Source organism: Leucoraja erinacea, chromosome 16, assembly GCF_028641065.1.
Source record: "Leucoraja erinacea ecotype New England chromosome 16, Leri_hhj_1, whole genome shotgun sequence".
Classification (NCBI taxonomy): Eukaryota; Metazoa; Chordata; class Chondrichthyes; order Rajiformes; family Rajidae; genus Leucoraja; species Leucoraja erinaceus.
In genome coordinates, this window is record NC_073392.1 from 29477595 (window position 1) to 29493472 (window position 15878).

The 15878-nt window shown below is 42.2% G+C and overlaps 1 protein-coding gene across 3 annotated transcripts in view; it reads right to left on the reverse strand.

Annotated features, from left to right (window-relative positions):
* Positions 1-15878, reverse strand: part of fancd2 (FA complementation group D2) — an 88842-nt gene that overhangs the window by 59579 nt on the left and 13385 nt on the right. For all 3 annotated transcript variants that reach the window (XM_055648024.1, XM_055648026.1, XM_055648025.1), the window contains 7 exons: positions 15392-15479; positions 13627-13731; positions 11105-11202; positions 6548-6656; positions 3225-3260; positions 1850-1996; positions 366-500 (listed from right to left, as the gene is read on the reverse strand). In XM_055648024.1, the coding sequence (XP_055503999.1) occupies positions 366-500; positions 1850-1996; positions 3225-3260; positions 6548-6656; positions 11105-11202; positions 13627-13731; positions 15392-15479 (718 nt within the window). The remainder of the gene's footprint in view (positions 1-365; positions 501-1849; positions 1997-3224; positions 3261-6547; positions 6657-11104; positions 11203-13626; positions 13732-15391; positions 15480-15878) is intronic.

Genomic DNA, 15878 nt, shown 5'->3' on the forward strand with positions numbered 1-15878 from the left:
TAACTCGTTTCCTCCCACACTCCAAAGACGTACAGGTTTGTAGGTTAATTGGCTTAGTATAAATGTAAAAATTGGCCCTAGTGTAGGATAGTGTTAATGTGCAGGGATCACCAGTTGTGCAGACTCGGTGGGCCGAAGGGCCTGTTTCTGTGCTGTATTTCTAAACTAAAGAAATGTGAAGCTAGAAGGACAGAAGGAAGGTGGAAGGGGACAAGAAGGAGAACAAAAGGAAGAATGGGGGATTCAGGGATGGGAGATGAGTATATGGAATGGAGCAAGATGTCTAGGGGAAGAGTTTCTCCAGCCGTTTGTATTTTGCTCAAGGTTGCAGCATCTGCAGATCTCCATTTAAATGCTTTGCTTACCTGCTGGCAGTAGGAATCAAACATCATAAAGGCATATTTATACATCTGACTTCCAAACGAGACCACACTGATATCTGGGGATCTCAATAGGGTCTGAGCCAAGGACAGAACAGATGGAAAGTATTCACGGACAACCTAGAATAAAACAATAGAATGTTTTGAGAAGGGCAAAACCATTTATTTCTGTAACAATAATATGATTCACAATGCTAAACACGATACATCTTTTTCACTGTGAAAATTCATACAAATAAAATGGCAATATTTGCACAATAGCAGAACTTGGATGTTTATATATTATCTAATTATGTATGTTGATTTTTTTAAATTAACTAACATAGTCAAAATAATCAGCAAACAAAATGTTGTGGGGAAAAAACAAAAGAAAAAAAACTGCAGATGCTGGAATTTGATACAAAATACTGAAATGCTGGAAGAACAGCCAGTTGGGCTGCATCTGTGGAAAGGGAAACAGTTAATTTTTTGGCTTAGTGGATTAGTCACCCTTCCTCAGAATTTGGCACGGAGGAAATGAGAATTTGTAGTTTTCAAAGCAGAGGCGGGGGTGGGGGGGGGGGTTAGAAAAGAGATGCAAGACAAAATTCTTGTATATAGTGGGAACTGGTATGCACAAACATCAGAGGCAATCACCGTAGGGGCGGCACAGTGGTAGAGTTGCTGCCTTACAGCGGCGGAGACCCGGGTTCAATCCTGACTACGGGTGCTGTCTGTACAGAGTTTGTACGCTATCCCTGTGACCACGTGGGTTTTCTGAGATCTTCAGTTTCTTCCCACACTCCAAAGACATACAGATATGTAGGTTAATTGGCTTGGTGTATGTGTAAATTGTCCCGAGTGTGTGTAAGATAGTGTAATGTGCTGGGATGACTGGTCGGCATAGACTCAGTGGGCCGAAGGGCCTCTTTCCATGCTGTTTCTCTAAACTAAACCAAATCAGTGTAACTGAGAGAAATACATGAGGGATTGGGAGCGAGAGAGGAAGCGAGAAAGAGAGAGGGAGCGAGAGCGAGGGCGAGAGCGAGTGAGGGGGCGAGAGGGAGCAGGTCAGGATATTTCCAGAGGCAAAGAATATAACTGAATTTATGAAGGAATGATTATTCATTGACAGTACCACATGAGCCCCGAAATCTGATTAAATTTACAGAACATATTTCAGTTTATGAACAACAGGTGTTGTAAAAAAGTTGATTTAATAAAAAGGCATTTGCAGGCACATTATATAAAAGTTGAAAATGGGGCCTGGCTTATATAATGGAGAGAAGGCCCCGACACAAAATGTCACCGTGTTGGAAGAAGGGTCCACATCTGAAGCGTCGCCTATAAATGTCCTTCAGATGTGCTGCCTAACTGACTGAGTTACTTGGGCATTTTGTATTTTTCCTTTACACAAAATGGAATTCATAGTGGATTTCAGATTTAAAGACAGAGATATAAGACTCCTTCAGATAAGTGAAGATACAAACCAGAGCATGACTCCTGAATGCAACCTGCAGAAGTTGATCCCTGATCTGGTCGAGACGAATCTTGCTGCGCAGCAGTTTCTCTACTTGCTTCTTGCTAATGCTCGCACCAGCTGAGTGGAGGATCAGGAGAACTAGCAAGTCTATTACCTTCAGGTGGAAATCAAAAGGTTACAAAGTATTGGCAAGTCCTTAACATTAACAGCAAAAGAGTGTGATCATTTTACATTTCCATCCACCAAATACGTGTACCGAGGTACAGTGAAAGGTTTTTGTTGCGTGCTATCCAGTCAAAGTCTATACATGATTACAATCAAGCCATCCAGTGTACAGAGAAAGGATAAAGGCTACAATATATATTGGACAATAAAGTCCAATAAAATCCAATTAAAGATAGTTCAAAGGTCTCCAATGAGGTAGATTGGTGAGAGGACGGTTCAGTTGCCTGATAACACTGGGAAGAAACTGTCCCTGCATGAGTTCTCAAACTTTCGTACCTCTTGCCTAATGGAGAAGGGGAGAAGAAGGACAGGGGCGAGACTGGTTCTTGATTATGCTGTGTAGAAAGGAACTGTAGATGCTGGTATATATCAAACATCGACACAAAGTGCTGGTGTAACGCAGCGGGTCAGGCAACATCTCTAGAGAAAAAGAGGATGGGCTGTTCTTTCCCATCCATTCCGCTGAGTTACTCCAGCACTCTGTGTCTATTCTTGATTATGCTGGTCTCCAGAGTTTGCAGATGTAGCAACTCTTGTCCGGAGAAGAAAAAAAAGATTTAAAGTTTTCATCAAAAGGGTGGTGGAATCAGACTGAAAATTTGCAAAGTAATGGAAAAATAGGAAATCATTCACTTCTGCCACCCTTGTTGCGCCATGCCCGGGGTACTTACCACAGACGGCTGTGGAGGCCAAGTCAATGGATATTTTTAAGGCGCAGATTGACAGATTCTTCATTAGGAATGGTGTCGGGGTTTGTGGGGAGAAGGCAGAAGAATAGGTTTGAGCGGGAAAGATAGATCAGCCATGATTCGATGGGCCGAATGGCCTAATTCTGCTCCTATAACATGATATGCCCAGACCTTTGAGACTCACCCACGATCTGGAAGCACAAGGTTACTTAGGGTCTTAAATGTTTGTCATCAAGAGCAAGGTTAACTTGAGTGATTAGAGTTGTACACAAAATATGGAAAAGGTTTCCTTAATTTATTCCCTGGGACTCTGGAATTGTGAGGCAGCAGCTCTACCAGCTGCATCACTGTGTCGCCTTTAACAGTTAGCACATTCTGTCACTCAAAAGATCTTTCCTCTTTCACTTCTTTGGCCCAATATAATAAAATACAGAACAAAATACAGAGATATTTAGGGAAATTAGTTACCTTGTGCTCAGCAGCAGAATCTACACTTTCAATTGCCTGCAAGTAGATGGTAACAGAAATAAGTCTCAGACTTTACATTTTCTGGTAACAATGTTCACAAGCATATTATGTTGGCTGAGAGTAACGTCACTAAATGAAATAATCTGGACAACGTTGCACTGCAGTGTCAGACGTTCGTTTTGGATTGGATTGGATTGGTCACATTGGCTAGGCTTGCTTCCTACATTACAATAATTTATTTGCAAATGTCCTACATTGGATATGGGTTGCTTTGGTTCATCTACAGCTCAAAACAGAAGCCTTGCAAGGCTTTTTCATTAATCAGGTTTTCTGCAGTTTGATAGATAAAATCGAGGGGGATTGAAGTTCTTTATTACAATACCCATCAGTGGCATGCACCTGATTCAACTTTGGCGTTAGGCAAAGTTAACTGATCCCAGTGGAGTATGGGGTGCTGCACTCTACCTAACCTCAGAGGCAAGAACTAACCACCCCCAAATTCCTCAAATGAATCATTTTGAGAAAATAACTGCACATGTGCTACTGGGAGCAAGATTGAGCTTGGCTATATGTCCCTCCATTTTTTCCAATACCAAAGATTTGGTCTCAAGTATAAAGGAGGTCATTTACCCAAAAGACTACAGGGGGGGCTGACACCCTTATCATGAGAATGGAAGCTGACTAGAAACTGTAGCATTTAAACTAAAGAACTCTATTTATACCTTATTTTACCAGATTTCCAATATAATTAAGCAATATATTTATCACAGTTCTCCGACTGAACAATTAACAAATGAAGACGCTAAAATGTAGTTCAGAAATAAACGTATTTATGTATATATCAAAATAAAGCTGTTTCATGTTGACTTTTTAAGGTTATCCTTCTAAAATGCTGCAGTTGAAAATACATTATCCACCAGTTAACATAAAAATGGCTAAATGTCTCACTATTTCATGATGCAAAGCAAATACAAATCCATCTGGTTGCATGTGCCTGCAGTGAGGTGAATCTCTACCCTGGATGGTGTGTGAAGGTGAGATCACTGGAGGCATCTGACATGGAGGCCGATAAATAAGATCAGGAAGCAGATGGAAATAAGAAACTGGCAGAGAAGAGGAATTAATGCCTGGAGCAGATCATCAATGATCATATTGAATGGCAGGACAGGCTTGAAGGGAAAGTTAGGGGTTAACTAGTGGCTTTCTAAACATGGAACAACCGTTTAAAAAGAAAAAAAGATATATTGTAGATACATGGAACTACAGATGCTGAAATTTTGAGCAAAACATAAAGTGCTGGAGCAACCTAGCGGGTCAGGCAGCATCTATAGAGGGAATGGACAGGTGACGTTTCGAGTCACAACCCTTTTTCGATATTTAGTTTAGTTTAGAGATACAGCGCAGAAACAGGCCCCTCGACCCACCGAGTCGGCACCAACCAGCAATTCCCGCATATTAACACTATCCTATACGCACTAGGGACAATTTCTACATTTCTACAAAGCCAATTAACCTACAAACCTGTACGTCTTTGGAGTGTGGGAGAAAAGTGAAGATCTCGGAGAAAACCCACAGCGGTCACAGGGAGAACGTACATCACAGAGAACGTACAAACCGGGTCGTACAGACTCCAACAGTCGATATATTTGAAGTTTCGTGAAAGAACCCATGTCTCTGGCGCTGTCCAAATGAAATTGTTGACACAACATAATTTACATTTTACATAAACATCCATCACATAGGCAGCAAAAAAAAACTCTACCACTGCACTCTCCCCCCCCCCATAGTCAAAGTCAAAGCCCACCCTCAGATATACCGGGTCTTGGTTTGAAGTTTAGCGCGAAAGAAGCACAGCCTGTCTTATGCATTTAGGGCACTGCTTTATACAGAAGGTGTATGTCTAGGGCAGTTAGCAATAGCAATGACATGAATTACAAGGGATTGTGTTTTATTTTGAGGCTGGGATGATAAATAGCCGGATTAATAAATTAGTATGATAGACAGATCCATTTACATTATAAAATCCACTCCGAAAATTGATGTGCAGTATTATCAATATGTTTTCCATGAATAACTTAACCAAATAATTTGGGATTATTTATATCACGATGTGTTCCCTGTGACAATGGACCTTTGAGAAATAGAGAATAAAGTGGTAAGGTCACCAAGTTAAGAGCTTAAAGGTACAGAAAATGAAAACAAAGTCAGCATAAGGTACATCAATAAAGTCATAGTCATAGTGTGGAAACAGGCCAGTCAGCCCAACTTGCTCATGCCAACCAACATGTCTCATCTATACCAGTCCCACCTGCCTGCGTTTGGCCCTTATTCCTCTAAACCTGTCCTATCATGTACTGTGCCTAATTGCTTCTTAAACATTGCAATAGTCCCTGCATCAACTACCTCCTCCGGCAGCTTGTTCCTTACACCCACCATCCTTTAGATGAAAAAGTTACCCCTCAGGTTCCTATAATATCTTTTCCCTCACCTTAAACCCATGTCCTCTGGTTCTCAATTCCCTCACATTGGGTAAGAGCCTCTGTGCATCCATCCGATCTATTCCTCTCATGATTTTATACACCTCTATCATCCCTCATCCTCCTGTGCTCAAGGGAATAGTCCTGTATATTCTCCTTATAACTCAGGCCCCCGAGTCCTGGAAACATCCTTGAAAATCTTCTCTGCACCCTTTCCAATTTAACAACATCTTTCCTATAACATGGTGCCCAGAACGAAACACAATACTCTAAATGTGGCCTCACCAACGTCTTCTATAACAGCAACATGACCTCCCAACGTCTATACGCAATACTCTGACTGATGAAGGCCAATGTGCCAAAAGTATTTTTGACCACTGCGCCACCTTCAATGAACTATGTACCTGCACTCCTGGATCCCTCTACTCTGCAACACTTCCCAGAGCCCCACCATTCACTGTGTAGGTCCTGCCTATGTTAAGACTCTCCAAAATGCAGCACCTCATATTTTACTGTATTAAATTCCATCAACCATTCCTCAGCCCACCCTGCCAACCGATCAAGATCCCGAGTTTGGTCAGTTCATTTCACCATCAATTATCTCGTGTGCATACTTGTAGCTGTGAACCATGGAAGAATAGTTAATAATAGTCACAGCTCCTAGTATTGGCCGTGATCCAACATGGTTGGCCTGTGCAAGACAAGCAGCATTCACGTAGCTTGCAGATGTCAACAGTGCTTAAAAGCAAAATAACTGTACAACAGACTATTGCATTTCACTACACCAACCCATTTAATTCTGGCCTTAAAATTATTTCCTATGTTGTATATGACAGATAAGATCACCTTAATCCAAGCTTCAGCTGTTACTTTTTGAAACCGGACAGCAGCTTTGATAACATCAAACATAATCGCAACGCAGTCATTACTGCCGTTCTCCCGACTCACTGAAGTCCTAAAGACAAAATCAGAACATTAATCAGCATGTGTTATCACCCATTAAAAACTATATTAACATTCTCTCACAAGTGAACAGAAGCAACTCATAGTCAATGGAAACCAGCCATTTGGCCCAACATGTCCAGATGACAGGGTGGCGCAGTGACGCAGGGGTAGAGTTGCTGCCTTACAGGTCAGAGACCAAAGTTCGATCCTGACCACAGGTGCTGTCTGTACGGAGTTTGTACAGTGACTGCGTGGGTTTTCTCCGGGTGCTCCGGTTTCCTCTCACATTCCAAAGACGTACAGGTTTGTAGGTTAATTTGGTTATGATAAAAATTATAAATTGTCCCCAGTGTGTAGGATAATTCTGGTGTTTAAGGATCACTGATCAGTGCAGGCTCAGTGGGCCGAAGGACCGGTTTCGTGCTGCACCTCAAAAAACAAAAACAAAAAAAAGACAGTGGGCCCCCATTTGTTGGCTTCCATGCTCAGGCGATTCAGATGCTTGACACTTCTTAAATGGCGTCAGTGACTTTGCTTTCACTACTTTCAGGAAGAGTATTCCAGGTACTCACCACCATTAGGGTGGAAAAGGTCCCCCTCAGATTCTCTCCAAACCTCGCGAGATCACTGATGATTCGGCGTCAAAATTCTGCTCTAACTCCATTTACAGGTTTGCAGATGGCACCACCACAGTGGGCCGGATCTCAAATGACAACAAGATGGAGTGCAGGAAGGAGATTGAGAAATTAGTTGCTTGGTTTCAAGTCAACAACATCCCCCTCAATGTCTGCAACAGGAGCTGCTTATTGACTTCAGGGAACGGGTTAAGAGTACATGCACCAGTCTATATCAAGTGGATATGGACGAAAGCTTCAATTTTCTAGGCCTAAACATCACCTGCAATGTCTTGGTAGTACACCAACACAAGTTCACGTTATAGGAGTAGAATTAGGCCATTCAGCCCATCGAGTCTACTCTGCCCCCTAATCCCATTTTCCTGCCTTCTCCCCGTAACCCTTGACACCCATTTTAATCAAGAATTTGTCTATCTCTGCCATACAAATATCCACTGACTTGGCCTCCACAGCCCTCTGTGGTAATGAGTCATCTGACAAAAGAAGTTCCTCCACACCTCCTTTCCAAAAGAGCACCCTTTAATTCTGAGGCTGTGCCCTCTGGTCCTAGACTCTCCCACCAGTGGAAACATACTTTCCACATCCACTATATCTAGGCCTTTCATTATTCTGTAAGTTTCAATGAGGTCCCCTCAACCTTCTAAACTCCAGCGAGTAGAGGCCCAGTGCTGTCAACACCTCTATTTCCTCCAAGACAAAGTAAGTTCACCATGTCTCCAACAACTGTTACTGATTTCTACAGATGCACAATAGAAAATATATTATCTGGATGCATCTCAGCATGGTATAGAAACTGCTCCAACTAAGGCAGCAAAAACTTGCAGGGAGTTATGGACACAGCCCAGTCCATCAAATAAACCAGACTCACTACAGCCTCTCCCCTCTAGCAAATCGACTCAATCTATATCATACTGCCTCAATGCCACTCAATACCACTCAGACCCCAGGCATCTTCTCTTCTCCTCTCTCCCATCAGGTTGAACCAACATCCAAATCATTAATATAGATCAAAATAACAGTTCCTCTAACCTCTGGGGAACTCCACTGTTTACCATACTCTAGTCTGATAAACAACCACACATCACTTGTCAAAACAAGGGACTGCAGATGCTGGTTTATACCAAAGATAGACAAAATGTTGGAGTAACTCAGCGGGTCACGCAACATTCTCTGATGGTCCGAAGATGGTCTGAAGAAGGGTCCCGATCCAAAATGTCACCTACCATTTTGTCCAGAGATGCTGCCTGACCCATTGAGGTACTCCAGCATTTTGTGTCTATCTTTTACACATCACTTGTTTCTGCTTTTTGTAATTCCAGATTTGATAATATCAGTGCCCATAATATTACCCGATTGGGAAAAGACCAACCCGATTCTTTAACTTCTTTCCTGACCTCATTTAGCTCATGACGTGATCCCCGACTTACCATTTAATTGGATCTTAACTGCCTCGCCAGTTCTAGGGGAATTACTGATGGATAATAAATGGCGGCACGGCCAACAACATCCACATCCCAGAAACAAATGGCAGGTAGACACAAAATGCTGGAGTAACCTCAGCGGGACAAGCAGCATCTCTGGAGAGAAAGAATGGGTGACGTTTCGGGTCGAGACCCTTCTTCAGACTAATATCAGGGAAGTGGGCGGCACAGAGATAAAATGTAGTCGGAGAAAGGGAAGGGGATGGAGAGAGAGGGAAAGCAAAGGCTACTTGAAGTTAGAGAAATCAATGTTCATACCGCTGGGGTGCAAGCTACCCAAGCAAAATATGAGGTGCTGATCCTCCAATTTGCACTGGGCCTCACTCTGACAATGGCAGAGGCCCAGGACAGAAAAGTGAGATTGGGAATGGAAGGAAGAGCAACCAGGAGATCAGGTAGGTTTAGGCAGACAGAGCAGAGGTGTTCAGCGAAACGATCGCCGAGCCTGTACTTGGTCTCGCTGATGTACCTGGAACCAGAGTTGACACCTGGAACAGCGGATACAGTAGATGAGGTTCGATGAGGTGCAAGTGAACCTCTGCCTCACCCGAAGCGACTGTTGTGGGTCCTTGGACGGAGTAAAGGGATAGGTGGCGCATCTCCTGCGGTTGCAGGGGAAAGTACCTGGGGAGGGGGTGGTTTGGATGGGAAGGGAAAGGACGAGTTGACCAGGGAGTTGCGGAGGAAACGGTCTCTGCGGAAAGTAGAAAGGGGTGGAGATGGGAAGATGAGGCAAGTAGTGGAATCCCGTCGGAGGTGGCAAAAATGTCGGAGTAGTATATGCTGTTTATGACGGTTGATGGGGTGGAAGTTGAGGACAAGGGGGACTCTGTCCTTGTTACAAATGGGGGGGGAGGGGGAGCAAGAGCGGAGCTGCAGGATATCGAGGAGACCCTAGTGAGAACCTCATCTGGAAGAGGGGAACATTCCCTAAAGAAAGAGGACATCTCCGATGACCTGGTATGGAAAACCTCAGCCCGGGCGCAGATGTGGCATAGGCGGAGGAATTGGGAGTAGGGGGATAGAGTCTTTACAGGAAGTAAGGTGGGAAGAAATGGTCTAGATAGCTATGGGAGTCGGTGGGTTTGTAATAGATGTCAGTCGATAATCCGTCTCCTGTGATGGAGACAGTGAGATTTAGAAACAGGGAGATATCTAAGATGGTCCAAGTGAATTTCAAATATTTTTTTTTAATTTTTTTTTTAAAAAAGCTAATTTCCTAGTGACCTTCTAATATCATGGACATCAATTTTGCCAACCAACTGTTTACATTAGACTTTAACAATTACATTCTGAAATTCCAAGTAGACAAAACTTACTGCATTCTCTTCATCAATCTTCAGTTACCTTATTAAAAAAATGTAATCATGAGGCAAAGGTAGACACAAAATGCTGGAGTAACAAAGTGGACCAGGCAGGACCTCTGGAGAAAAATAATAGGTGACATTTCGAGTCATGACCCTTCTTCAGACAGAAAGTAGAGGGGAGGGATAAATGAGGTAAATTAGGTGTGACAAAAGGCCAGAACAAATAGGGCCGACAAAAGATAATGTGGATTGGGCCTGTAATGGCCCATTGTTAGCTGGGGAAGTGTGATAGCAAGAGGGATACAAGGATGCAGCAAACCACAGGGCAAACCATGCTTGATTTTAACAAGTTTATGCTCACTCGTCCTTATTGCTTCAAATTTCCCCTAAATCCTTATTAGTATTTTCCCTGATTATTGTCTCAAAAACCTTTCCCTTAATTGATTGGCTTGGAGCTGATGGACATATCCTAATAGGGCATCACATTGACCATTTTCCAGCCCACTGGATCTCTCCTTGGACAGGAGGATCACAGCTAGCTTTTCTACAATTTCCACCCTGACAAACTAGGATCATCCCATTTAGACCTTTCTAGTCCATCAATATTTACCCCGTCCTTTATGTCTGCTGCCTGAAGAGATTGTGGTTGCATCATTTTCCTTGGTCGGGTCTGGTAAAAAGTGGTCAATTAGTATCCCAGTATATTTCTCTTCCTCTGTGCACTGCTCACTTTTCTCAACCTTAATCAGCTCCATCCTTCCTCTCACTGCACACTTACTGTTTATAAACCTACAGAAAACTTTCTGTATGCAATCTGATTCTCTGCAGAGTTATTCCCCTGACATGCCTCATGCACCTTCCTTTTTTTCCCTCTCATCACCTTTATCCCTTTTACTATTCAATGAGCTCTGGCTTTGTTCTTTTAGTGGAATTTGCATAACCTGTATCTGCAACATGTGATTTTTAAAATTCACCCATTGTTTTGTTACAAGTCCAACTACCATTCATGTTTAACAAAATGATCTGATATCATACCCCTTTGCAATCTGATTTTGTTTGCCTTGGCTGGCCTGGAGTTGACAAGGAAGCACACACGACTCCAATTCTAGATTCTTGCGCAGTTCCCTAATCACCTACGAGAAAAAAATGTATAAATGTCAGTGAACTCGGTTCAAAACTAATGCTCTTTCATTATGTCCCTGCAGTGACAAAAATCCAGTTAACATTGAAGTTTAACAGTAGTCAACAGATATGACACCACCAAACACATGTCAATATCTTCAAGTTTGTAATCAAATTATGTATAAACATGCACTCGTAATCAGAAGCATAGTTGATAATACATTACAAGAGCATGCCTGATAGTAAATGTGACATCAGCTGCATTTACATAAACAAAATATCCTGGTTCTGCTCGATTCAGCATCCTGCTTCTGAGCAAATAAATACATAGAATGGGGTTAAAGCAACTAACTCCATGGCATTAGCGGCAATAAAATTGCCATTAAAAACATTGGAAGGCAAGTTGTAGAAATATGGGGTAGGCATGGAGCCCTTTCAGTCTTCTGCGCAATTCATAAAGATCAAAGCCGATACTGTAACAACGTATTTCCATATATCCTTCAATTTATTTACTGTACAAGATCTGACGAACAGCCAAGTGAAGACATGTTTCACCTCTGCCCAGTAGTTAACTTTATGCTTCATAGTTCCAACCTGAAGCAGCGGCCTCTCAACATCCACTTTGTCAGTCCCTGCTAGAATGGTGTCGGAAGGAACCGCAGATACTGGTTTACACCGAAGATAGGTCAAAATGCTGGAGTAACTTAACGGGTCAAGCATTCTGAAGAAGGGCTCCGACCCGAAACCTGACCTATTCCTCTCCAGAGATGCTGCCAGACCTGGTGAGTTACTCCATCATTTTGTCTCCACCTAATAGTATATGCATCAGTGAGATTACCTATCATTCTCCTGGTGTTCAGTGATCACAAGACAATATTATTAAATTGCTCTTTCCAGCAGAAGAATCATCCTAATGATTTACACTGCACCAACCCAAAGGCATGTAAAACTCTGATAATCTGCCATCAGATTGTTTGGAAATTCTGGTGGTTTGGCATCTGGCTCAATCTTTAGTCCACACTGTCCTGTCCAGAGTGCAGCTTGGGGTCTAGTGCACAACTGGAATTAGAACTTGGGCCAGGGTGTGGCAGACCAGGCCTCAGAGTTCAAGAGCTGGTTAGGCTGGCAGCCAGAGCCTAGTGTGCTTGCAAATTATCTGTTCTCTTTAAACTCATCAGAAAAAATAATTACATTACTAACATGCAAGAAAAGTGAAATGAAACTTTTGGGCTTACATCCGTGCCCAGGTGTCCCTGGAGAGGGAGCATGCACTGTCCATGGGCATCTTGGCCGCTTTCCAGGACCAGTGGGCAATACAGGATCTTGAGTGCTTCATTTATAGTAAAAACATTTTGAATTGATACATATATATATTCTTTATTTTATATTGATGTCTCCTCAGAATAGTAATTTCACTGTCATTTTCTACCTGTAAATAAACTTATTTTTGGTTTTTAAAAAAAAGTGAAGTATAAACAAGTTTTGGTACTAAGAGGAATACCACCCAATAGCCCAGACCATCTGCTAAGGCAACACTGGTTGTTCACCAGTTTTTGTACAGTAAAGAAATGGAGGGATATGTGAAAATATGCTGAAGTTTAGAATCAGCCTTAATCCTTTTGAATTCAGGATCAGGCTCAAAGGGCCCGTTTCTACAACTAACTGTCCAATGTTATTAGTGGAGATTTTATTGCTGCTTATGCCATGTAATTACTTGCTTTAACACCATTCTCTGTTTTTAATGGGTCAGAAGCAGACTCAAAAATGTTGTATTATCATTTGTTCCTTAGGAACAGTGCATTGGTCCTTAGAAACAGTTACCAAAATTGCTCCGTTTGGAACTGGACAGCACAATGGTAGAGCTTTTCAGCGTCAGAGACCCTGGATAAATCCTGTCCGTATGGAACTTGTACGTTCTCCCCGTGACCTGTGTGGGCTTTCTCCCGGTGCTCTGGTTTCCTCCCACATTCCAAAGATGTACAAGTTTGCAGACTAATTGGCTTGGTAAAATTGGAAATTGGCCCTAGTGTGTAGGATAGTATTAGTGTGCGGGCATCGCTGGTCGGTGTGGACTCGGTGGGCTGAAGACCCTGTTGCCATGCTCTAAACGAAACTGAACAAACATATTTTAATGTTTCTCAAACCGAATCCTGCAAAATTAAACCAAGTAGTTTGATGTTGGACCGAATCTATGGAAATATTGCAGCAACACAGCAGAGATATTTTCAAATACAATAACTATAAAGCCCACGGATTCAAAGTCGGGACTGTCACATCAGTAAATTACTTAAGAAATGCTAGATGAAATATTTAGATAATATTTGTTCACACAAGTTCCAAAAGAGCAAGGTGAGTCAGGCAGCATTTATTCCCAAGGGCATTCTTGGCTACAGCTTTGCAATGTAAAAGCACATTGCAGCATTGAAATAGTTTACCTCCATAGCATCTGCTGTTGTGATGGCATGAAGAATGAATTTGACGACCACAGGAAGATCATCAAGTTTAACTGCAGATAAGGTTGACATAACTGAATGACGCACCTGCACATTAAAAACAAAAAATAAATTAGGCACTCAAGACAGTAGTTTTTTCCCCAGACAGTAAAATCTTCCTCTTTTACCATACAAGGATATATCTGTACAACATGCCTTCAATCTCCAATTCTAGATAATTAGAAATTTCCCTTAAAGCCAAGGGATTCTGGAAGTTGAGGGCACGTTTTTAAGAGGGGAGAAATTTAAAGGAGATGTATGGGATAGTTTTTTTATTACACACAGAGAATGATAAATATTTGAAACAAGCTGCCATAAGAGGCTGATAAAATTACCACATTTAAAAGGACTGAGGGGGATACTGGCCTAAAGCGGACAAATGGAATTAAACCAATTATATCATGGTCAGCACAGACAAGGCGAGTTGAACAGTGACACAATGGGACAGCTGCTACCTTACAGCACCTGAGCCTCAGGTTCGATCCTGACTGCGGGTGCTGTTTGTACGTTCTCCCTGTGACCATATGGGTTTTCTCCGGATGCTTGGGTTTCTTCCCACATTCCAAAGAAGCAATGTTTGTAGGTTATTTGCCCATAGCGTGTAGGATGTAAATGTGGGTTAACATAGGACTGCTGTACAAGTGATCAATGGTCAGCATGGACTCAGTGGGCCTAAGAGCCTGTTTCTACTCTGCACCTAAACTAAACAAGGAACCCTTTATGTTCTATACACCTCCACGAGTCTATAAAAGCTGCATATACAGTAAATTCTTGCTTTGGAAGAGTTCAGGATTATAACGTCAGATTTCTATCTTGCAGTCCATATCAAAGCACATGTAAAATCCAGGTGGACTGGATGTCGTATGGTTGTTTCACACCCACTGAATAGCCAGCCGTCAGTCCGCACACTTGGTGTAGATGTTGCTTGCACAGCAGCTCTGTCCCATATGTAACTATCTTCAAAAGTGAAGACCAGAAACAGCTGAAGTAAACTTTCCACTCACTTCCAACAATAAACTATTGTCGTCAGGTGTAGGGGAGGGGTAGAACAAAGCATGGTATGTAAAAGGTGAACACAGATGAGGAGGTTTTTGGTAGGCAGATAGTTGCACAAAGACCAGATTTTTTTTTAAACTGAAGATATGAGACATAGGATTAACGAGGAAAGAATGTTGGTGGAGGTGAGGGAAGAAATAGGTTCGAGTCCAGGTGTTGGAGGCGACTAAATTGGAGAATTCAATGTTCATACCATTGGGTTGAACGCTACCCAAGTGGAACATGGGGTGCTGTTCCCCCATTTTGCATGTGGCCTCACGGGCAATGGATAGAAAGGCCAGTACGAGAATGGGAAAGGGAGTTTAAATGGTTAGCAATCGGGAGATCCGGTAGGCCTCAGTAGACCGAGTGCAAGTGTTCGGTGAAACAGTTACCAAGTCTACACTTGGTCTCACGGATGTACAAGAGGCCACATCGGGCACACAGTCTGCAGTAGACAAGGATAGAAAAGGTGCATTTTCTCAACCCCATCTTTTTTCTATTCTCAGTTGTAGTCCCGAGAATCAATTTGGGAGGAAACACAAGTGCAAGAGATTCCTTTATATTAATACATTATTATTGTCTGTTCTTACATTCTGCAGCTGAGCAAAGAGTGAGGGATTTTACATTTCAAATAATGCAAATCTGGGCAGGAGAACTAGAGAAACCTCACCTCTACCAATAACTCAGCACGTAGGTTTAGACTAGACAGAGCATCCAAGATGGACACAGTCAAATGTGTGTTCTGTTGCAGCAAGGAACTGTAAGAGAAATTAAAACAAGTGAAATTGACTGGAATAGCGAGTTAAAAATCATTTTAAAACCAACTCAAGAACACCATTGTTATACAATAAATGGAAACAATTTCTGACGTGCAGATTTGTGAATAATTGCACCTTCAGTTGTATTGCTGGCGACAAGATGGTACAGGATGATAAAGAAGAAAACCGTATACAAGATTGAATCAGCACAAATAGTCCATACTTCTCACATTAAGGTTATTGTTAATGTATTGGGCCAATCACATGATGATACCTTGAGTAATGTTACAGTAAAACTGGTCTTTTTTCTAATATATTAAAATAATAGACAATAGACAATAGACAATAGGTGCAGGAGTAGGCAATTCGGTCCTTCGAGCCAGCACCACCATTCAATGT